The sequence below is a fragment of the Anguilla anguilla genome, chromosome 12, assembly GCF_013347855.1.
Source record: "Anguilla anguilla isolate fAngAng1 chromosome 12, fAngAng1.pri, whole genome shotgun sequence".
NCBI lineage: Eukaryota > Metazoa > Chordata > Actinopteri > Anguilliformes > Anguillidae > Anguilla > Anguilla anguilla.
In genome coordinates this window covers 14631619-14655942 of record NC_049212.1, presented here as the reverse complement: position 1 = coordinate 14655942, position 24324 = coordinate 14631619, and the positions used below count along the sequence as shown (strand labels likewise).

The following is a 24324-nucleotide window of genomic DNA, read 5'->3' as shown; positions in this document are numbered from 1 at the left end:
CCCGCCCCAACTCTGTCCAGCCCCGCCCCCAGCTCCGCCCGCCACCAGCAGTGCTGCTCCCACTCCAGGTCGTCGTCTGTGAGAAACCGCACGGACACGCGCGCACACCGGGTAAGAGCGCCTTTGGACTGCGTTTAAGCCTAAATACGGGCATAGACTCCACGCGCGACTGGTTGCTAAGGGCCGTCGCTAAGGCCGCACCTCGGGTCAGGAGGAGCAGGACGTGGGGCGGGAGGACGAGCGCGAGGTCCTCCCTCCGCGCGGCTCTCCTCTGGGCCTCGGCCTGCGCCCCCTCGTGCAGCTCCGCCACGGCCCCGCGCAGCTGCCTCTCCCGGTCCGCCCACTCGTCCTGCAACGACAGGAGGCCAGTCCTCACTCCGCTCTACCCCGCCGCCGCCGTCGGTTACGGGGCCGCTACGTCCGCACGCTCACCAGCTTGGCGCCGCTCCGGGCGGCCGCGCGGAGGCAGCGCTGCGCCGATCCGTCCACGTCCGTCAGCAGGTCCTCCTCCTTCTGCCTCTGCTGGCCCCAGTACGCCCTCCTCGCACACCACTCCTTCTGAAGCGCCTCCGCCTGGAGACGGTTTTTTGTGATCGACATTTTTGTTGATTTTTTTATACACACACGTATACAACTAATCTATACATACATACCAAACCAAACCAAACCAAAAACACAACAATGGAGACGGTTAATGCAGCAGTTACAACTAAAATGGCGTCGCAGCTCTAAGCCACACTGACAATGTTGTGGACAAGGAAACAGACACAGGTCCATTTACATTATCTGTCTACAGTAATGTCCTGCGGTTTTTTCTTCCTGCTGAGTCTTAGAGATGTAATGTGAGATTTGACTGGTACCAGGAATGCAGTGTTACATCTGGAGTGCTATATTCTCTGTGCCGGCAGTCCAGATGTTGAACTGCCTCAGAATCTTGCTACCATCAGGACGCATCTGTCCCCCCGAAGCATGCTTTGCATATAACAGATATCAATTTTTGTTGTTAGTTTATTTTTTTGTTTTTTTCTAACAAAAGATTTCATTTAACCCACTTCAGGAAATGTGTTGCTTACAAGTCGGAGGAGACTTCAGTAAAACAGCATCAGGAGCTTGATTGTATTAGTCATGATGTATTGAACTGCATGCACAGCTGCACTGGAACAGAGCCATACATATTACAGAACTATCAAAATATTTTTGTCCAGCTGAATAATGATCTAATCTTTGACCTCTCAGTTTATGAATGTGTCTGGGTCACATTTCACTAGGAGGACTATTTGCTGAAAATTTTTATTGAGTGGATATTGATCATGGATGGATGATGTTCTCTGAATTTGTGTTTCTTTTGCTGAACAAAGCTTGACCGAATTTTCTCTGATTTCGAGTTTGTCTTAGTTTGTGTTTTAGCTGTTTGTAGGCAGGCTGGGAATAATTCAGATTCACCTTCCCATTACAGGGGAATTTTCCATTTCCTTTAACTGTTACTCCAGTTCTGCATTTCTGTTCCCTGATGGTTGATTTTCCGTTGGTCTCTGTGGCTTTGTTTTGCAGTGATTGCTGCTGTCTGCTTATTGTTAAAGTCGGAGGGTTTTAAGCCGTAACTTATGTACAGAACACAGACTCATTCCGGGAGGCAGAAAGAGAGAAGTGCCGATGTTTACAGTACTTGTGTTTGAAATCAAAGACTGCTGGCCAAATCGAGCAGGGTTTGTGTAGCGGAGTAAAAGCCGCTAGCGACCCCTGTTGGTCACCTGTGCCCTGTCCACGTTCTCTCGGGCAGTCAGACTGTAGGACACGGTAACTGGGACCACGGTCTGCCTGAAGACGTCCAGGCGGGCCCCCACCACTGCTCCCACGGAGCCTGTGATTGGGTCTACTGTGCGTGCCCCGATGCGGATTGGAACCAGCCCTACAGAGGAGAACGTGGTATCACAGTGAGAAGAAACCCAATAGGCAATGGGACACTGCTTTATAACAGCTGAACTATTCATACAATGTAACACTCTAATAGAGGACTGCACCCTTATTTGGGTCTACGGATTGAAATAGAGGTGTGTAGAATTACAGCAACTACATTCTCAAAGCTGCACATTCAATTTTCATGTTAATGAGGTAAGCAATTCACTTTTTTCAGCATATTCTCTTCATCAGATGAAGGGACTTCTGAAACTAGAATTACATAAAACCAAACTCTCTTGGGGTTATAGGGAAGAAAAGGCCAAATTTGTAACAGATTATATAACGCGTGTGATTGTAACGTACAGAAAGCACAGTGTAATGAAACACAGCGTGTCCATACAGGCCATCGTCCTGTCCTACCCTTGCCGTCTGCATCCTCCATGGTCCCAGCAAGCGGTATGGGACGTCCTGTCGCCAAATCCTGCTCTGCCCCCAGCACGGGTACCTTCAGGCCCGACCCGCCCGGGTCCGGGTACTCCAGCCCTGGCAGGGCGGGCAGGGAGAGCTCGGAACCAGGGAACTGGATTTGTCCTAAAATGCAAGCCATGCCCTGTCACCGTCCAGCACCAAACAGCAACCAACACATTAAATGACCCGAATGCGTGTTATATAGTGTACGCAAATGATCACATGCACTGTGTGCTCTGTGAAGACAAGGTTACTATGGCACAAACTGTAGCTCGTTCTCAACAAGTGGCTTATTTCCACATGCCTTTACAGCTCTATTGTTAATGCAAAAACCATGGAGCTATACATTGCCCCTAAAAATCACGGAAGACCTTGGGCAAACAGTAAAGCTGACTGAAAAAAAAGATGTCTGTGCTAATCATGTGGGTATTGCAGGGATGAAGAGACCGAGAAGGTAAGGCATTACTGAAACGGGAAATTTGGGTTTATATAACAAGAAAACAAGCCAGAGATATGAGGAATGAAAAAAAAAAAAAATACAAGATAGCCTTTTTTTCTTTTATGAAGATCACTGATCCATGCAGGCTCTGTGCAGGCTACTATATGTGTATTGAGTGGTGATCGTAGTGTGAGGAACTCGATTATAGGGACAAGTATGATGAGGCATCAATAACTCTTTTACAAAAAGTCTAAGGTTCAGTCTCCATGGGAAACACAATGACTCTTTTTAAACTGAGTCACTGGCTCTTTTCAAACTGAGTCACTGGCTCTTTTCAAACTGAGTCACTGGCTCTTTTCAAACTGAGTCACTGGCTCCCTTAAAACACTTGTCTCAGTCATTAGCGCCGAGTTTCCATGATAAAGGCCCCGGGTTGGGGGCCATGCCTGGGGAGACTCACACACCTTGGGCTCCTCCATCCTCGCCGATGCCCCAAACCCACTCCAGCAGGGTCTCCAGTCGGCCAATCAGCTGCAGGAGGCAGTGCTGGCTGCTCCTCCAGGCGTGCTCCACCTCCGCGGCCGCTGCCCGGACCGCGTCTGGCTCCGCTGCCACGCCCTCCCCACACCCTCGCAGCAGCTGGGCTGTCCTCACGCGCGTCCCCAGGGTCTGGGCGTCCAGCAGGGCCTGGAACCCCCCGGCATGAGGCACCAGCTTCCCCCCCCTCAGGGTGGCCCCCCCGACACGAGCCAGCCGCCCGCTCAGGGGCTCCAGGAAGGACTCAGCCAGCAGGAGCCCCCCCACAGGGACAACCTTCCCTGTTGACAAACGCAACCGCAAAAGGTCAGCCTCGAGACTCAATGAGAACTCCCCAAATTCCACCTGAAAAGGACCCGAGAACTGTCTGAAAGAGTCTTGCTAGCGTGAGCTCCACCGACCTGTGCTGGGGTCGAGGCCGACCCCCGTGGTGAGCACCAGGTTGCCGGTGTGGGGGTCCAGGAAAGGCGAGCCGATCTGGATGGGCTGGGGCAGGCGGGTGAAGGGGCACTGGTACAAGCCCCCCAGCGGGTAAACCAGCCCGGTCTGCGGCTGGATCGTCACGGCCAGGATGGGCACCGCCACGCCCGTGTCGGGGTCGCACATGGGCCCCCCCAGCGCCATCCTCTGGCCCTGCCGTAGGCCCCGGAGCCGCGGGGTCGCGGGAGGGCCCGTGCGGTGGGGCGATGGGTACGGGACGAAGGGCAGGAGGGGGGAGTCCCATTTACCCGCCTCCCCTGGAAGGGGGACGCAAGCTGAAGAATTACTGCTTGCATTTGCAGCTGCTCAGTTATGATCACATCTGGTTCACTTTTGGTAAAATGACTGAAAAATTCCACTGTATCTGAAGTATATTTATTCAATCCTACCCTTTCTTGTAATCCATATTTGAAACATGAGAAATTACAGAAGGAAGTGTTAAAAAGTGAGGAAGTAGCTGACCCTGATTGAAATGAGTGAATTACTGATTTCATCTTTCAACTGTTATCATTTATTAATTCGTTTTTAAATTGAACTTTCAGAACTCTGTATTTCAAACTTTTCTTTTTCTCTGTTAAAACATGCATCAAAGTATCTATGCATTCAGCTACAGCCTACTTTTCCAATGCATTTTGCATTATGGTTTTGAATTTGTGCAATCAAATAAATCACATTATGATCAATATAAATTGCATACTTCCTTGCCTGAACTACCTCTTTGCTTTTCAAATAGTCTAGTTTTTACATGGGGAGCAGTATGTAGGAACATCAGTAATTACCAGCTTGTCTTTGTGTTAAAATCCCACCCACATTTATTAAAACGGTTTTCTCAAAAAGTGTTGTTTTACATGAACATGAGCCCATGTGTTGCACTATGTGAGGCTTATATTGACATGAAGTTTTTCAGTGCAAAGCGTCAGGTACGTTTTATGTTTCAGTTGATTGAATTGACCTTTTGTACTGTATGCAAACCTAGTGGAAAAAGTAAACCTGACATTTTTCTAAAGTGGATTAACATTCAGAATTGCACAGTATTGTTTTCCATTAGGCAAGTCACAAACGATCAGGAATAATTTTAATCCTAACATCGCATAAATCTGACTCTAACGGAGCTGGCGGCTACGGCTGTGTTCTTCCTGTATCAAGCTGCGCTGCGATATTAGCGCTGTGTCCTGTAGCTCACCTCCGCCACAATCCGCCGTGAGGACCAGGGTGGAGCTGGCGGGGTCGTAGCCCACGTTCCCCGCCACCGGCAGCAGCCTGCCCGTCTGGGGGTGGAGGAAGAAGTCCGGCGGCACGGGCATGCTGTGCCCGCTCGCCAGGCGCATGCGGGCGCCCGGACTGGGCAGGAGCAGGCCGGTGCAGGGGTCCACACGGACGGCGTCGCCAGCACGGACCGTCCTGTCCGGGGCTGCTGGCACAGAGGGGCAACACTGGGCATCTCAGCGTGCCACGTTTCTCACGTTAAAGTGATAGTTCACTTTCTGGAGCTTTGCGTTATTATTATTATTATTATTATTATTATTAGTTATGTAATAGTTTTAGATGATATTATTTTGGTTTTAGGTGATTTTGACAGTTTTGTGTAATGTGAAGGTTATTTTAAATACAGACGTTTACTGTGGTCTGTTGGTTATACAGTGGCTGGTATTGGGGCATTTATGGGTTCATGGTTTAAATTTTAAAAAATAAAGTACAAGCAGCTTGTACTGAGGTTTCCAGACATTGTAAATATGAAGTGATTCATTTTGTGGCATTTATTAAAATGTAAACATAAATATCTATTTTTACATTGTGCTGGTGCCACAGTTGTGCCTCCTCTGTTCCCGCCTCCCCATAGTTTTTGTCCCTTTCGCACCCCTCAGATTGGTCTGATTGCTTTCTCCTGTGTTTGATTGTTTTATTGTGTTCATTTATTCAATCATTGTTTTCACCTGTGTCTCGTCATCTGTCTCATTATTCTGTTGATTGTGCATTGTGTTCTCCTGTGTCTTGTTAGCCCCCTGTGTATTTAAGCGCTTTGTTTGCTTCGGGTACTGGATAATGGACATTGAGAGCAGGGTTTTCACAAGCGTTTGAACTGGTAACTCGGTCTGTCGGTGCGCTTTCGAATCTGCTTTTTGATACTCACTGCAAAGTTAGTGAGTCGATAACGAGACTCGGTCGCTCTTTGTTAGAGGGACGAAATGGAGTGCGAAGTGGTGGAAGGAGGAAATAAGAAACGGAATTGAAAATGAAAATAAGGATGAGAAATGCGTAGTAGCAATGAGGGTAGATGTGAAGCCCGGGTCTGGATGGGAAGCAAATGGCGTTTTTAATGATGTCCATGAAATGGGGAAATTTAGTGAAGAAGGAGACTGGGGAAGCCAGAGCAGTGAGGGTAACCAGGGGGTGAATTATAATCATGGAGTGTCAGTCAAAAAGATTGAGGGATAAAGCGCTTAAAATTAAAAGATTTGGTTCGACAAAAGTTGTCTGTTTTTTAATGAGGGAAAGAGCGCTATGGAAAGGGGTGATTAGTGGGGTCCTGGTGTCAGTAGATGCTGATTGCTTCTTGGAGGTGGGGGGAGTTTTCGGGGCAAGGCGAATTAAAAGTTATAGGGAGGGGAATGAACAAGAAAGTACTGCTAGAATTTGAGGGAGAACTACCGGAGAGGATTTATTTAGATTACTTTAGTTACAGGGTGAGGGCACATGAGTGTTCCACTGAGGTGTTATTGGTGTCAGGACAATGGACACGTGGCAGCAGTTTGTAGGAAAAGGGATCACCGGTGTAAAAGGTGTGGGAAAGATGGGTGTTTGGATGAGGACTGTACGATGTCTAAAGACCAGGCAATATGTTTTCACTGTGGGGGAAATCATGAAGTGGGGGCAAAGCAGTGTGAAAGAAGGAAGAGATAGAAAGAACACGAGTGCAGAACAAAATAATATATGCAGAAGCAACAAAGAGTGAGGGCAGAAACGGGAGCTGTGAGGAAGGAACAGAATAGAACTGAAAAAGGGAAAAGATCAAGTGCGATGTGACAGGGAAATGACGTATATGGATAGAAGAAGGTTCTTGGCATTTATAGTGATGGTGATCAATTGTGCTCGTGAAATAGAAACAAAATCAGAGAGGATCAAGATGGTGGGGGATGCAGCGAAAGAGATTTTGGGAATAACGGATGTGAAGGGGGACGAAATGCAGGGAATTTTGGCAAAAGGGTTTTGAGGAAGTCAGACGCCAGGGATATAGTAAAGAATCGCGAGTCAATTATGGGAGGGTTGGGCTGTTTTATTTATTTTTTGAGAGAACCAAACCAGATAGCAATGCATACAGTAGGTGGCGGTAATGCACTAATTTTAGTTTGCTATTAAAACCGAAGAAGAAGACTTGGGTACTGGATCCTACTGTTTCTGTCCCCCGTGTCTGCTACCCATGTTTTGGAGTTTCTGGTGTCTGAGTTTTCTAGTGTTTCGAGTGTTTTGAGTTCCATTACGTGTTTTCTGGTTTTTGAGTTTTCTTTTGGAATTGCCCCTCGTGGCCTTCTGTTTGTTCTCTGTTTTGTTTTGAAAGTAAAGTCTTCATTTGAATTTACCTTTTGGCATCTGTTTTTACTCTGCACTTGGGTCCTAACCCATCTAAACCCTGACAGCTGGTACTTTCCATAAATCCAGAGGCCTTACGTTTGCCATAGGAAATAGTTTTGACTGAAAATAAGATGAGTATAATTTTTTTTTTAAATAAGCGATCACGTAATGTACAAACATTCAATCTCTGGCGGCATAAGATCTTTAACAAGCACAGGCCCCAGGTGTTCCATGATTATGGTTGCTCTTAAAAGTATAATGAATGCACACGCTCCGTTATGCTAGTCACTGGTTAAGAGAATCAGCTAGACGGTTGTGATGTAATCCTGGCGAAGAGAATCTGATTTCGCAATACTTGGAACACATTTGCAGTAGTAATACAATTCCGCCACTGGATGGAGCTATAGTTTTATGCCAAAGAGAAATTTAACTGCACTTTACATGAAGGAAATGTATATCAAGTAGGTACGGACTCACCAAAGATCTCTGTCCTGCTCAGAACCACCCCTCTTTTCGGGCACAGCAGCTTGGCACCCGTGCCCTCTCCGAGCACGGCCCATGCCCCCTGCCTCTGGCACTCCCTGGACACGAGGTCCGTCATCTCGTCTGCCAAGACGGACACCCTCTGAAGCACGCTGCAGCACACAGCACACAATGCACTTACCCAACAGCACAGCAGACAGAGCATTTACCCAACAGCACAGCAGACAAGGCCTTTACCCCACACCGATGCACATAGTCATCTCCCTTATCTTCAGACTAGACGTTAATTTTTCTCCTCAAAACAAAGTAAGCTTTTGCTTACTCCTGTGTGGACGTTGGACTGGCACCCTTTATATATACCCAATTATAAGTCACAGGACACGCCCACCCACACTGTGTATACAATTGGTACCCCAGGGTCCACTGCAATCTCTGATTGGCTCAAAATGCTAGAGGGTCTTCAGGATGTAGATTCCTGGAAAGACCTGTTCCATAACCCTGCCGTTCACTTCCAGGAACCCTCAAGTCCTGATAGCCACTTCGGCCTGTGTAGAGGCTCACATTTTAGAACATCAGATAGGCAGTGACCCAGACAGGCTAACTGAACCAGATCAATACACAGATACGGAGAACGGGAGGGTCTGAAATAGCCAGGCTAGCGGACAGATAGCGCAACAGGCGGGGCTAGGAGGCGTACTGCCGGTGGTGCCCGTCCCAGAGCTGGCCTTGTAGAGACGAGGCTCCTCCCGAGATCTGCTCCAGGAGGCGCAGGGCCTCCCTCAGGCGCGCTCCGTAGCCCCTGTGCACCTCCTTCTGAGACCGGAGCTCCGCCCGCAGCATCTGCAGCTGGCTGTCCAGCAGCTGCCCCAGCTGCGCAGCCAGACCCCTCCGCCGAGCCTGCTCCTTCTCCACCTCCCTGTGCAGCTCCTCGTACCCCTCCCTCTTGACCCCGCCCGCGGCCCACTGGCCGAGGCGCAGTCCTCCGACCTTCCCCAGCACCCGCTGGTACAGCTCCTTCACCTGCGGAGGCACGGTCACAAACGCATAGTCTCACAGACTCATACAAGCATTCATGTTCCGGGGCCCCCTAGCAAAAGGGGTTTTGTTCTTCAGCGGAACTTTCTGGAAAAATAAAGCATAAATGTATACATGCAGATGCATGAACACAAACGCGCATATGGAGAAACCCAATAACACACATGCATATACAAACATAAAAATGATGCACACACGCACATACACACACACACACACACAAATGCACACACAGACACAAACCAAGGACTCTTCATGTTTGCTGGTAACAAAATCGTATTTAAAAAATCTATTTATTCACATGATAGACATACGCACACATTTACATAGACCAGTGCATGCACACATACACACACACACACACGCACACACACTTACAGAAAGCACCATTTAAACATGGTGTGGCATATTTATTCATCAATAGGTCTCACAAAATGGGTGTGACCACTCCTGTTACATCCTTATCTGTACGGTCGCCCTAGGGCCTGTCATTTCTATGAGTGGCTCCAGCAGTATTTTCGTATGGGAATGTCGGAGTACATACAGATAATACGATATGAAATGAGACACAACAAAACAATGATCCGTTACCTAGCGCTATATAATAGAGTTCTCAGCACTGTGGAGGGCAATTCACTAATCCTTGCGAGAGGTAAGAAATTACAGTGCCATGGCCGGATCAGTTTCCCAGTCAGCTTTGTGTATGTGTGTGTGTGCGCGCGCGTGTGGGTGGTATATGTACTGATGTATGAGTGTTAGTATGTGAGAGCTTCTAAGTGTACACACATTTGCTTGCATACATTCATAAATGTGTGTTCGTGTGCCTGTGCTTGTGTGTGCTCACCTCTCCTCTGAGCTGGCTCAGCTGGCTGGTGACAGACACGCTGTGTTTCAGCAGGATGTCGTAGAAGGTGTTGGTGCCGAAGGCCTCCAGGTCCACCTGCTGCTCGTAGTCCCAGAACTCATCTGGTGTTACAGCTGCAGAAAGGGAAGCCAATCACAGTGCAGCAAGAGAAGCACTTATGTCATCTCACCACTGAACACTGACCTATGCTCTCTCATCACTGAACTGGCATGAGCTTGTTTTTAATTACTTTTTGGTTGACAAATAAAATTGACTTACTCCATTCACAAATGAGTGAAACTATTCATCTGTTACTATTAAGCAAAAAAGTAATAGAAATATCATTTCATGTCTAAATATAAAAAAATTAATAAAATGACAAAAATTCTGGTTAAGATTGACCATATTTTTGGTATCTGCAGTGAACATACCTGGCTGGGTTATTCCCTCTGTTCCCCCAGCCTGCAGGCTTCTATGGTGCTTCTTGACGGCCATGACCTGGGAGCCCTTGGAGGAGTAGTCATCCAGGCTGTATGTGAGCTGCAGCGCGCGATACCTGGGCCTGACCGGCACCTTCTCTGGCCAGCCGTACTCCCGAAACAGGATCTGAGCAAGGGCATCGTAACAGCCAATTACAACAGAAAGTGCTATTTCTCTGTGTGTGTGTGTGTGTGTGTGTGCGCGTGCGCGTGTGTGTGCGTGTGTGTGCCTGTGTTTCTGTCTATGTGTGTAGGTTTCTGTTTGTTCCTACTTACCAGAAAGGCGATACACATACTGAGGATGACCACTGCCCCCACCAGCAGCCCCCCGATCACCAGCCAATCAGGCTGCAGCAGGAGGTGCCGTCTCTTGACGACACCGAGTCTGGTCAGGTGATGAGGGTCAGTGGGGAAGAACGGCCCAGCTTCATAACACTGCCCCCCCGTCGGCATCACCTTCACATACTGCGAAGGGGAAGGCCGTTCTTTCAGTTTGCTTTACCCTGTCAATCAATGTGCTGACGTGATGACTGACCAAACACACCAGCCACAGTGGTGTTATACACTAAGCCACAGGGAGGACAGGTGCATGGATAACATGCGGTTAATGGCTGTTTTTTCCCTGTTCTGTTACAGACATTGTTATGGCTCATTTGGTTGCACGTGAGGAGAATATTGCCTTGTGTTTCCCTGCATATAGGGATGATGGCTGTGAACTTTCCTACAGCAACAATTCCTCAAGAGTATTTAGGAAATGTGAACACGATAGCGGTGGCAGAGAGCCCAGTGTTCCTACTAAGGCAATCTACCATGTGCTTGTACTGGTTGCTGCTCAGTCTGAGGGTGTAGACTCCAGGTTCAGTGAAGATGACTGGGAAGAGGGCGGGGGGCGTCCTGGCCTGGGTCATCTCCTCTGCCAGGTGACGGAACGACCCCCAGTCGTAGCCGGCGTTGGTGTTGTATAGGTTCTCTCTGTGGGGGGTGGGGGAACACAGTTCACCTGAGGGAATTTAGCCAATCTCTAATCCCATTATTTACAAAAGTGAATCATCAGCATGTAGTGAACCCCTACTGAATGACAGACAGTAATTGTTGCAGTTCACGTCACAAAAGGAAACCCCAAAAAAGAACCATTCGGTTTACCACCCATGGTTCAATTCGCTTGTGTTCAGAACCAGACCGAACCACGATTTTGTGAACTGTTGCACACATGGAATCACCCCTACACAATGCTCCAGAATTTCCTTGTTGGGACCATGTTTCAATTGGATCAAATTAAGTCCCATGTCTAAAAGCGGGTTAGTTAACGACACTGAATTGAATCTGGTGTGCTAAATGTGCATTTCGGCAGGAAGTCTGCAGTTACGGGAGCATTCGAGGTAGGGCTTCAAATCACCCATTGAGACCCACTGAGATGCCTCCGTGTGCTGACTGGACAGATTTGGGCAGCTGCAGGGAGCTGGAGTTTCGTGGGAAAAGATATTTTGTTTTGGGAGTAACTCACATGTCATACTGAGGATAATGCTCCCGGGACACTCTGAACAACACTATGTCCCCATTCTGTACACAGGTGGTAGGGTTCAGGATGCCAGCCGGGGTGGAGGTCCTGTCCTCACTTCCCCGTCTCCTGGACCAATGGGGTTCGTCCTCTTCTGTGACCTCATCACCAAGTTCAGTGGAGTTTCCTTGGGCACAGCACAGAAAAATGTCTTGGGAAGAATATTTTTGCCACCCCAGCACAGTACGCATATTTTCACATTTTAGTATCTACATACTGTATATTCCCATAAATGTTTGTAGGTATTTTTATTTTTTTATCATAACTGCAGGCCATTGTCATAGCTGCAGAGGCTTCTGGGAGACTGGAGACAGGAGCATGCTGCTGTTCCTCAGTCTGCCTGCTGCTGCTCCTTATCGCTCCAGTCAGTCAGCTGAGAAGCGCTGTCATTGTGGCAGGGGACTCGCTTCACACTCCACAGGCTCTGGCAGCCTGCAGGTACCCAAGGAGCTGCAGACACACACACACACACGCTTGCATGCAAACACACACACACACACACACACACAGGCTTGCATGCACACACACACACACACACACACACACACACAGGCCTGCGTGCAAACACACACACACACACGCATGCACGTGTGCACACACACACACACACACACACACACACACACGCATGCACGTGCAAACACACACACACACACACACACACGCATGCATGTGCACACACAAACACACACCTAAAAGTGTAGAAGCGGGTGTTAGGTGTGTGCTGCGCTCAAACCAACCATGTGCCCCTGACAGTCTTTCAGGGGTGTGTGTGGCTTGGCTGTCCTCCAGTAAAAGCTTCTGTACATCGGCAGAAACCAGACTCAACATCCCAAAGAAGCCACGTTCTACAGAACAGCAAACACAGATGAAAAATGTCAATGAAAAGCACAGATCAGGAACTTACAGGTCAGGAACACATCCCATGTAGAGAAGAACATTTTCTATGAAAGCTGGCATGCACATGCGTGCGTTTGTGGTGTGTGGTGTAAGTGTAAGTGTGTATTAGTAATAATTATTCAAAATCCATGTTTTTTTCCTTAAGCTTTGTTCTGATGTTATGATAGGCCATATGTTTTCATCTTCCTTTTTCAATAGCACTTTGTTCAAGGTCGTATACAATAACTGTATGTATAAGACCGCAAGCATAGGAATATCATAACAAGTCTTATAATAATGAGGCTTTGAGATGTCACTGAAGGTAAATAGACAGGGTGAAACGTGACCCTCAGATTCACCAGTAACATGAATAAGGGGCATGTCAGATTGCCATAGTGATATAAATTAGTATTGGTTTACATACAGCATTATTGTGTCTGCTGTTATTAGTGGCTCTCTTTCCCAGGAAATATAACACTACCGGGCATTTTGAGTTAACAAACATGACAGTCTGTACTTTGGCTGCGACACTATCGTTCAGCCTGTGAGTCAGGGTACCAGATCATGCACACACACACACACACACACACACATATATATATATGTGTGTGAGAAAAGGTTTGCTTTATAAGATATTCAGTTAGAAAAATTTTGAAATAGATAAAACTGCGTTGTGTAAGTTTCCATGTTTAAGAATGCTAAGGAAAAACATTGAAAAGCAAATTTTTGCCTTGTGAGAGAATGTTATCTTCATTAGCTTTTCCAAGCTTTTCAGAGCACTGGGGGCCTCAGTTATAAAAATGTTTGTGGATTTGAACTTAAACGTAGTCTTCAGATCATTTCACTAGTTGTTCTTATGCTTGATTTAAAAAAAATAGTTTAAAGTGGCGTGTCTGCACATATAAATCTCACGCGGTATAGAGCCTGCGTGAAAGTGCTTTACCATCACCGCTTCTTGTGAAAGCAGCCAATAACCGGAAGTTTTCTCTAAATAAGGTTGCATTTCTTGGACTCTGCACCCCCAAAATCGCTTATCATTTAAATGTTATTCTTAAAGCGCACACACAACCCACTTACATACACAGTGCTCAGACGTGCAGTACGTCCAACATAACCAGCAGGTAATTAACTGACGTCTAGTATGACCTTAACAGACAGATACGGTCATATGCATGACAAAGGAGGATTGTTATAAATAACACTGCACTATGGATTTCTGTATATGCCACCATTCAACATTCAGTTTGATAATAAGACCATTTTATAAATGAGGCCCCAGGTCTGGGTGAGGTGAACTTCGTGGTCTTGCGTTTTTTTACATTCTCACCATCGGTGTGGACCACGTACACCGAGCGGGAGAAGTTGAGGTGACCGTGGCACTGCAGAACTCCCTGGGGGTCCCAGCGATTGAGGGCGGTCCCCAGAGCGGCCCCCGACACGCTTACCTGCAGGGAAGAGGAGCACACACACGGACAATGATCGGCAATTGGGTCAGAATGGCATGTTTCTCTATACCGGTCCATGAATAGGTTTACGTTTCACTCCGTGCATCGCGTGTGTACACTTGAAATCATCGAAGACGATGTAACACAATCGGGCCGAGCTTGATTTCTTTGTCATCCTGATCTTTTGAGCGCGCTGTTATATGGGACATGATACCGGGTGAATCGGGTTAATCCAACCGTTGTGAAAAAGCTGTTTTTCCCACAAAGGACAAAGGACACGCAACCGGCGGGGGCTGGAGAGGAGGGCTCCCCTCGCTGACCCTGCGAGTCCCAGACACCCATGATAGCTGCTTTTGTGGTCTCGCACTGTAGCTGGCAGTTAATGCTTTCACAGGTAATCACTGTCACATGACGGGGGTGGATCCTGCAACGTACTGTGAAAGGATGTACACGGGTACACATGTTTTTACCACGCTGACACTGCATCTCTTTTCACGCACCATTGTGAAGAGGGGTGTAATGCAACCAGGCTGATAATGGGCAGCCTTGAGTGCAGGATCACTGCAATTTATGTTCTGCCCCCAGAAGATGGGACCACCTGATAGGACACTGGTTTCCATTTTCTTCCCTTTATTGGTGCTTTTCACATGCATTTCTCTTTATACCATTTTTTTTTTCGTTTGTTTCTATGGAGTGTCAAATCACAAATTTAAGCTTGTCCCATTCTCAGGAAGCAAAAGCCGGAATCTTGACATCTGCAGGGGTGGCAGTCTAGGATAAGAGACCCATAGTTTCTCGTTAAAGTTGTACCTGGATATAGTCCGGCTACGTCCTGGTCGGCTAGAAAACTTTAACTTCTCAACCAATACTACAGGGTTTTCACCTGAATGCTTAGATGGCGTTTCACCGACTTTTCACCAACTTTTCACCACAAAAATATTCAACAGCTTGCTGCAAGATTCTCTGTCTATGAAGGAGGGTGTGGGTGCTCCCGTTGCACAGAAAATAAGACTCTTGCCGATGTATGAGGGTATGTGACTGTCGTAGGTGTATGAAAGAGGTGTGGCGCAGTCACAGGCTTGTGAAAGGGGTCATGAGACTGTTTCGGGGCCCACCTGACTGCCCGAGTCGCGGTGGACGAGCCTGAGTTGGCGGTCGCACACCAGCTGCAGCGGCTGCGTGGAGCTGCTCCTGCACCAGCCCGCGCACTCGCCGCCGCCCCCCGGAGCGCCGCACAGGCACAGCCCCAGGGCCCCGTCGTAGCCCGCGTGGTCCCCGGGGGGCGAGCACACCTGGGGAGCGGGGAAAGGGGAAAGCGCACGGGGACACAGGCACACTGTCTGCCTCCACCACACGAGGAAGCTCCTGGTTTCCAGGTCACACGTGACAGGAGAATTCGCTGTTTACAGTATGATGACCTGCAGTCCAGCTACATCCAGTTTACGGTGCGAGGCTCAATAACACGACTGAATGCCAAACAGTTCTGAGCAAAGAACGTTCTAACGCAGAATTCCATTGTACAACGGCTAAGGAGAATGGTAATCGTTTGTGTTTGTGTAGTGTGTGCGTGTGCGTGTGCGCGTGTGTGTGTGTGGGTAGTGTGCGCAGTGTGTGCGCGCGCGTGCGCATGTGTGTGTAGTTTGTGTGCTCATGTGCATGCGCGTGTGTGTGTGTGTGGGTAGTGTGCGTAGTATGTGCGCGCGCGCGTGCGCATGTGTGTGTAGTTTGTGTGCTCATGTGCATGTGTGTGTGTGTGTGTGAGAGAGAGCCCTCTCACCTGCGTGCTGCAGTGCTGGCTCCACTGCTCTGGTGACAGACAGGCTCCGTGCTGTGTGCGCGCTTGGCCGTCCCTGCAGATCTCGTACACCCTGCGCATACACACGCCCTCCTCGCCCGCGGCCCGGTACCCCAGCATGCAGGGGCACTGCCCGTCGCTCACCTGCGTGGGCACGAGCGCCAGAGGTCACCAGACCCCAATCCACCCCCCCGCCCCGCCCCGGGATCACCCAGAACGCTCCCGCCACTCAGTCTCAGAGACAGCGGGCGCTCAGTGCGTCAGAAGAGGAACAGAATGAGACTCCTATTGTGTTGTAACCCAATGCAGCTCAAACTTCACTGCTCCTTGGGCTACGCAATATTGCGCCATGTGGAGAAGTGAAAACATGGCCGTCGTTCTTTCTGTTACAGGACTACATTTCCCTCTTTGCATGACAGACTGCAGCCGGTCCCTAAGTGACATTCGGGCCTGAAACGCTAAAAAACAGCGCAGCTAGCAGACGTACCTGGAAGCTCTGGCCCTCCCCCAGGCACACACACCTGTCCTGCCCAGGTAGAGGTTGCTGCGCCCAGGGTCCGCACGGCAGGCAAGCAGCCAGGCCAGGCCGTGGCCCGAAATGGTGAGGCGGGCATCTGGTGCAGCTCTCCGCCGATGTGGACGTGGCGCCAGCTCCAAAGGTTCCCCTGGGACAGGGCACTGGACCCCTGCCCCCTCCCGGACAGTAATGTCCTGTAAGAATGGAAATAGCCCTCACTTTAATGCACCTTCAAACCCTGAAAAGCACTTAGCTCATTATTGTTATTATTATTATTATTATTAGTAGTAGTAGTAGTAGTAGTAGCAGCAGTAGCAGTAGCAGTAGCAGTAGCAGTAGCAGTAGCAGTAGCAGTAGCAGTAGCAGTAGCAGTAGCAGTAGCAGTAGTAGTAGTAACAGCAGTAGCAGTAGCAGTAGTTTATGAACAATGCACAGGAGCTGTGGTGTCACATAAGCACTTCTCTGAGCCTGTAATCTTTAATCTGACCCTGATGGAAGCAGTAGATGAAAACCTTGTGAAGAAAGTACAGATAAACATTATTGCAAGTACACTGCTCTCATCCCCAAATAAACCCCGCCCTGTCACTCTGCTGTCACTCGTACCTGGCTTGCAGAGGGGTGGGTCCACACTGCCAGGCGCTCTGGATGTGCTGGACTCTGCGTTGGTCAGGTACAGGACCCCTGGATACAGCCAGAGGAGAAGAGTCGCCCGACTGCAGCCTGCTTTCCCCTGCATCCTCTCCCACCGTCTGTGACCACTGTGAGGACCAGCGGGGAAGATGGCGGAACTTTCCCTTGCGGGCTGAATCATTCATGAGGGTATCTGCAACGCTAACTAGGGAATAGAGCAGTCACCCGATAGCCTCAGGGGTTGGGTTACGAACCCATTGTTGGGTTCTAATCCCTCCCTGGATCTGATTAATGATTTTGCTGTGCTTTATCTCTGCAGCACAGAAGTCAAAAACATTTGAGTAGATTCTAGTTCTTCTGCCTTCATTTTGAGTTGATGGTGTTTGTTGTGCCATATGCTAATTGAACATGAAAACGAACAGGTTTTTATGTACCTAATCAAGGAAAGTGCCACCCGTATGAAACAATGAAGGTTGTAATTAGGCTTTTGCGCCAGAATGGCTGAAAATGTGTTGATTTGCATAATTGTGCTTTTTATGTCTGCAAGCAAATATATTTGAGATGTGACACACTTATTGGTCCCGCCCCCCCAGGGAACCTGTATAACAATAAGCAAGCATAGATAATGGATGGATGCATGGGTGGATGCTTATTGGTCATAGCCTGCTGAGCTATGTGAAAAAAGTAATTCTCTTTGTTGCCACTTCCAACATGTTTTTCACAAGCATCAGTAGGGTTTGGCAGGGTTTACTCATTCAAATCTCGCTGTCCCATTGATTGGTCAGGGATTGCACAACCTTTTGGCCTTGGCTATTGGTCCCTAAGCCCACTCACGATCAGTGATGCCCTCATTGGTCACAAAACATTTGTTTTGTAGGAATTCACAGCCTTTCTACATTACATCAAGCTCGGCTCACATAAACATCATAGTGTCCTTGTGGGTGTGTGTGTGGGTGGGTGTGGGGTGTGTGTGTGTTTGTGGTATATGTGTGGATGGTTTTGTGTGTGTGTGTGTGTGAGAGAGAGAGAGAGAGAGAGAGAGAGAGAGAGAGAGCATTTTTACTGACTTGGTTATAAGTCACACGCACATCTGTCCAACTTGGCTATAAGCCACATCCTTACTCCTTAATTTCCCATTCTGTCCCATTCACCAGCCATTGTAATCACACTTGCCCAAAGCACAGCCATACAAAATGCTATGTTAGGGCTTCTATGGGAGCCAAATCCCCCCAAAAAAGCCAATGAATCCATTTCCAGCATCAGAGGACACACTCTAGACGAGAAATACTTAAGGTGGATTTAGTGCCAAATACTTTCATCAAGAATGGAATGTAGACTTGAACCAGTTGTCAGTCCTGGCTTTAGTAACTCGTGTGCAATAAGCACAATGCACAATAGGAAAATAAGCTCACAGCTTTGTCTTTCGCTCATGGCCTTATGTGCTTTCATCCTATGATGCAGGTTTTACTTATTTTACCGGGGACACGCCCACTCACTGAGCACCCAGAACAACAGCCCCGGGTCGTTGACATCACTTCTAATTATTTTGTCTGATTTAACGGGATGCATGAGTTTGTTTTCCAACTTTTATCACTTTGTTTTTCTCAGACAACAGTAAAATACACATTGGATTGAAATGTTCAGTTGTTTGAAACAGAACAAAATACACTTTATGCCAGCACAAACAAATCGCTGAGAAACAATAAAATAACATAAATTTAAACAGAGGCTGACTCTGTTGCATTTGAGAAGCTATTGCGAGTTGCTACATTAGAATTTTGAAAGGCAAAAGAAGCTAAAGGATTGTATTGTGTTTGTATTTGTTTTTCGAGTCATATCACCTGAGCTAGAAGGACAGCCTGAGCTCTCCACTGTCCTTGGACCTATTTATGTAAGCATAAACATTTCCCTGCAGTGTTATTTTATTTGTAGACTTTGGTACAGCTTATAATTATCTGCACATATTCCAGCTCACTACGCATGGACTTTGGTCATTATCTGATTTGTGATTTTATTGCATAACAAAAATGTGGCTGAACTTTCCCCCACTTACTACAGGCCTTCACTGAAAGGCCGAAGTGTGCGGGCGATCACCAGACATCGGTCGGTGCAGGCAGGGATGTATTCTGTTTCACAGCCTGGTAAAGCAGTCAAAGGGGGGAGGAGCTGGTCAGAGGCTCTTGCTGTGGACTAGTCTCTATGTATGTGGTGTAAACAGCAATGTAGCACGGCCTTCAAAGTCCTTAAATATAAAGCCCCTGCATCAAACCTGGCGCATCGAATCAAAAATTCTCTTCGGGCTTTTGTTCTGAACACTGAACTTTTTGAAGTGCTGAAATGCGCATAGGTTTCCTGGATAAAATTACAATTCCCATACTCCCCTGCCCTTGACCCATGACCCCTTTCTCATCACCCTTGGTAACTTAATAACTTCAAAGGTATGGTGTGCACACATATGGAACAAAATCCATAAACACAACAGAACAGACTGAAGCAGGAAAGCAGAGATATAAATTTCAGAAATTACTAATAATACATACAAATTTTGCTGTATTTTAAAATACTAATAATTGTGGGAAGATTGCCTCTGTATTTTTACAGTATGTTTCCATTTCAGCACAATGCCTTTTTATTTCTGTGCAAAATAGTTTTCAGTATTGCTGGAGGTGTTATTGAACACAAGAAAAGAGAATTTCTATAAATCAAGACCCAGCAAATTTCCTCAGGCTTTCCTAAACCTTGTTTTGAATCCTCCCTCTGTTTAGGAAAATAATTATTCAGAATTATCTGAGAACTATGTCCCAAACCGTCTGGTTTTAGCATATACCGGACCGATGGACATGGTACGGCCAGCCAAAGGCTCCCTGGGTGTAAATTGCTTGAAAAATGGTCATTTTTAAAGTCCTTAAAATAAAATTGTGGCTATAATTTAGAAATACATGCTTCACAATAACAGAGCAGTAAGATATTTCTCATTGTCCAGAATAGCCATACATTTAAACGTAATTCGGTAAATGAAAATAGACTAAATAAGTACAGAATACCCAGAAAAAGTTTTGAAATTTGGTGTGGGCGTTAAAGGATCAGGGAGTTTGCGGGGTTTGACGTCATTTCATCTTAAAAACAAGAGTGGCACCCTGCCCTCACTTTTGTATGTCAGTACTGTGCCAAGTAGGGTTTCCAAGAGTTTTATGTATCTGTGCCAAAAGTGTTTTATCAGGAGGTTTACTGAGTAAACACATCTCAAACACAGAGTAGCTTTGGCAGGCTACGAATGTTTGCATCTACTACCCCATTTCCCTGAATGCTTTACAGCCTAAATGAGAACACCCACATCCTTTCATTCACTCTTGTATGCTTCTGCATTTATTTAAACTTTTTAACCCTTGTGTTCTGTTTACTTATTAGCACCTGTGAAGCTGATAACCTGGGTCAAATATACCCAGGACATTATTGGAATGACAAAGCAGTGCAGAAATAAAATATGGAAAAATACCCATTGTGTTATCTTTCTCAATTTCAAACAAAATAAGCAATATAGCTTTATGGTTAATGGTTGCCATTAGCCACTTCTGCTCAATGACATTTACTGTAACAATGATGTCATTATTTTTTTGTGACAAAGATCCGATTTATATGCATTCCATATCATTAAACAATAAATCAAGCTAATCTGTGAAAAATTCAAATTAAACAATGTTTTAATTCTGTAGATTATTGATATTTATGGCTTTAAATAGACATTCTCAATCGTGTTATATTGAAAAACACCATCATGAAATGACACCATGTATTCAAAAAACAAAGAAACAAATGCAGATGATGAACAACAAACAGTAACATAAACCCAGAAACAACTTTTGCACTGGACTAAATGTTTAAAAGAGGTTTGTTTAACCCAAAGTGAACAAAAGGGTTTTTTTGTTGTTTTTTTTAAAAAGGGTTTAAAAAGAAAGTAAATGTACTGGTCAAATAGTTTCTTTTTAAATTTGAATGATTTTTTTAAAAATCAGAATTACACACGTCCATTCAGGAATTTGCGTGAGCTGATAGTGACGTGATGTCAATGAAAGTCCACGTGGAATGGGGTGAGGCGGAGGGCTGCCGCCGGCGTCTGCGCCTCCTGAGTGAATCAGCCTTACTGCGCGTCCGATATCGACGGCGTTGCGTTTGATCGACGACGCGGGCCGTGGGAAGCGGCGCGGACGGGCTTTTTTTTCGGGAGGGCCCGGGGCCCTTATCTCTCGGCGGGGCCGGCCACGTGGTGTTTGTTAACGGAGACAGGGTGCAGGGACAGCAGCTGATAAGGGCCGGCTGGACGCTTTAAAGCAGGAGCGGGGCTCCCCTCCGCTCACACTCACACAGAGCCGGCGCTAAGGTAAGAACCCGAAACGCCCGTCCTGTCCCACAGCCTGGCGGCGACCAGCCCGGGTATCCCACGAAAAACAAGTCTATCTTTTATTTACAACGATAGTGGGGGGAAAAGTTTGTTTTTAGTGGGAGTTTACTGAGAGTTGTAATCTCTTATTCAACATTACGGGCTGTGATTCATATCCTTTTGTTTCTTTTTCAGATTGAGACAAACATGCATCTGAAAGCACTGGTCCTCGTGATTTCCTTTGTGGCAACAGCAGGTTTGCATTGCTTTCCTCTTTGACTTTTGAAGAATTTGAGATTTACTTTCAGAAGAATGATTGCCCATAGATTTTCACCTTTAAGAAGATTATATTTTTATGTCTATATTTCATTAATTAAATATTTTCATTCAGAGGCAATACATTTAATGTGTAAAACAGGCGTGATGATGTAATAATTATAATGACTACTATATTGTAATAAAATTGTACAAAATACGCCCATGTCTTATATAAATCCATGATATAACGAAATTACAAATTGTACAATATATTATTGTCTTACAACACCACTGCATTGCCACCACCAGTGTTGGGTTTTGGATAATGATGTCAGCATTGACCATTTTAATGTGGTGACAATCCTCAGCTACACATTGTGCGTTGACTATAATAATGGGCCTTGAGGGGGGGAAATGTGGAAATGCCCATTTTAACCTGCATTCTGATTCATTTGATTTGTAGGGCTCCCAGTTCCACAGAACAATGACTCTACCAGGCCAGAGGCATCATGGGATTATTCCAGTCAAACAGCCAATCAGGCAGCTGATAAAACGGAGCTAACCAAGGAAGCTGAGTAAGTCCAGTAAGATAAATGGTGGAAAAAAAAATATTTATGGTTATTTTTGGAATTATCAGCATCAAGTAGAAGTGTTACCTTAATTTCAGTAATATTTCTCCGATATATATGTTAAAATAACTTTCATTTGAAATTCTGAAGTCAAATGTGCTCAAACAGGGTGCAGTAACTGACATTAATATTGTAATCCTGCATTAAAATATCAGTAGAATGGAACTATTTTTTTCTGTTGGATACTGAAAAGGTAGTAGTTCTCTGAAAATATGTAATTAAACAATAAGCAAAAATGCCCTGCATGTGAAAGCTTGTGGTCTTCAGCTGCGCGCTGGCTGTGTATTTTAAACACGCAGCTCTCTGCCTCTGTCCCCGCGCAGCAGAACGTGGAAGAGCAGTCTGGAGAGCAGCGACCTCTACGGTGACCTCTACGCGCACGACGTCTCGCAGAGTCAGGGCTCGCTGACGGGGGACCTGCGGCGCAAGCTGAGCCTGGAGTCACAGCGCCTGAGCGCCCGTCTGGCGCAGGAGCTGCGCGAGCTGCGGGAGAGGCTGGCCGCCGCCTTCGCCGCCCACCCCACGGCCTCCCTCCCGCCGCAGCGGGCCCCCGCCGCCGCCCGCGACCGCCTCGCCCTCCCCACACACCGGCTCCGCGACGCGCTGGACAGCGACGCCCGCGAGCTCTGCTCCGCCCTCCGCCGCTACGCCCAGGGCCCGGAGACCGGCGGAGGCCCCGCCCCTGAGCCGGGCGCTACGCGCTACGAGGACGCCGCGCGGGGGATGGGCCGGGCGCTGGGCGCCAGCGAGCGCGAGCTGACCGCCCGTCTGGCGGAGTTCCAGGCGGAGGCGTCCGGCGCGACGGGAGGGCAGGGGGGCGCGGCCGCGGCGCTCAGGGCGGAGGTGGAGGCGTTCGGAGCCGGGGTCCGGAGCAGGGCGGAGTCGCTGAGGACGGGGCTGGCCGGGACACAGTCTCTGGGGGAAGGACTCTCCAAACACGTGGAGCAGTTCTGTCGCTCCTCTGAGGAGGAGAACAGGAGGTTCGCGGGCAGGATAGAGCGGCAGCTGGAGGCGTTGGGACAGGGGGAGCGAGGGGCTTTGAGCGAGGGTCTGGGGGAGGCGCCGTTTGTCTCCCCCAGCAGCACGGGCTCCCTGGGGGAAGACTTCTCCCCAAAACTTAACGCCCTGCTCCAGGACATTCTACAGACCCTCAGCTAACTGCCAGAGCCCTGCCGGTCTGGACCTAAGACTTACCCACAATGCCACTGCCACATTGAACTCGTCTGACATCACTAATGGTCTTTTTGAGTAATTTTATGACTTTAACTTTATCACCTGTTCTACATCAGACATTGAACCCACAGCAAATATGACTCAGAAGTAAACAGATCTTTATGAAGTCTATGAGGCACTTAGATCTGTCATCAACCACCTTCTTTTCAAGCATTTTATGGGTACAATAAAGCGCTCTTGTATAGTTTTCATTTATCTTAACCTGGTTTGAACCTGGTTGAAATATGTGCATATAATGCATTTGCCAGGTCTGCTTATCTGTTCCAATTGATTCCACCGATTGGAAATTTCCACTGTTAAATATCCTGTTAAAAACTATTCATTAAAAATGTGAGAGTAATCACTATATATTTGGTTTAGCAATAATGTAAAGTCAAAATAATTGTATATACTGTATGTGCTACATCTCTGTGATATATATTATTTGTTATTATATGTTATGTTTTTGTGTATTTAATTGAATTTTACTTGTAGATTGTATTTACAGTTGCAATAAAATTGTTTCAAGGAGATTGTCTCAATCTTTGACATGGTAATAACAAAGATAATGCAGGTACTATTACAGTACATGTAAGATATTAGTAATTTCACACAGATGTAAACTGTCATCTTTATTGTATATTTATGAAAAAGCAATATACATAGCTGGGACAGATGGCAATCATAAAGCAGTGGATTTTGAAGGACCTCATTGCGTTATACAAATGAAAAGAATTCCACAATTCTAGGCAATCAAATAAAAAATGATTACAATACAGATGTATCCAA

General features: G+C 47.0%; 2 protein-coding genes across 4 annotated transcripts; one reads left to right on the top strand and one right to left on the bottom strand.

Annotated features, from left to right (window-relative positions):
• Positions 1-414: 414 nt before the first annotated feature.
• Positions 415-17164, bottom strand: LOC118209936. Its single transcript, XM_035385665.1, has 19 exons — positions 17032-17164; positions 16399-16622; positions 15894-16055; positions 15232-15408; positions 13999-14116; positions 12533-12640; positions 11739-11919; positions 11044-11206; positions 10511-10699; positions 10187-10361; positions 9756-9889; positions 8574-8896; positions 7871-8028; positions 5007-5237; positions 3745-4080; positions 3271-3624; positions 2320-2490; positions 1752-1909; positions 415-573 (listed from the first exon to the last, which is right to left on the bottom strand). Exons 1-19 carry the CDS (start codon positions 17162-17164, stop codon positions 415-417), a joined length of 3654 nt encoding a protein of 1217 aa, XP_035241556.1.
• A 4138-nt stretch (positions 17165-21302) lies between these two features.
• zgc:162608 (uncharacterized protein LOC100037332 homolog) lies at positions 21303-24066 on the top strand. Of its 3 annotated transcripts, none has more exons than XM_035384454.1 (4): positions 21303-21436; positions 21632-21692; positions 22158-22269; positions 22623-24066. In XM_035384454.1, the coding sequence occupies exons 2-4, from the start codon at positions 21644-21646 to the stop codon at positions 23479-23481; spliced, it is 1020 nt and encodes a 339-aa protein (XP_035240345.1). In that variant the 5' UTR covers positions 21303-21436; positions 21632-21643; the 3' UTR covers positions 23482-24066. The 3 variants fall into 3 exon arrangements, with proteins under 3 accessions (XP_035240345.1, XP_035240347.1, XP_035240346.1); XM_035384456.1 differs by having other exon boundaries at positions 21304-21436; positions 22650-24066; XM_035384455.1 differs by having other exon boundaries at positions 21308-21436; positions 22647-24066.
• Positions 24067-24324: the final 258 nt, after the last annotated feature.

Bases quoted from the DNA above. Each gene is read 5' to 3' on its own strand.
- zgc:162608 (XM_035384454.1), top strand. From the start codon at position 21,644: ATGCATCTGAAAGCACTGGTCCTCGTGATTTCCTTTGTGGCAACAGCA. The intron at 21,693-22,157 runs GTTTGCATTGCT...TTTGATTTGTAG, and splicing joins TTCCTTTGTGGCAACAGCAG to GGCTCCCAGTTCCACAGAAC. The intron at 22,270-22,622 runs GTAAGTCCAGTA...TTAAACACGCAG, and splicing joins GAGCTAACCAAGGAAGCTGA to CTCTCTGCCTCTGTCCCCGC.
- LOC118209936 (XM_035385665.1), bottom strand. From the start codon at position 17,164: ATGCAGGGGAAAGCAGGCTGCAGTCGGGCGACTCTTCTCCTCTGGCTG. The intron at 11,920-12,532 runs GTTGGTTTGAGC...GCTGTGCCCAAG, and splicing joins AAGACTGTCAGGGGCACATG to GAAACTCCACTGAACTTGGT. The intron at 5,238-7,870 runs GTGAGTCCGTAC...CCTCTGTGCCAG, and splicing joins GAGCAGGACAGAGATCTTTG to CAGCCCCGGACAGGACGGTC.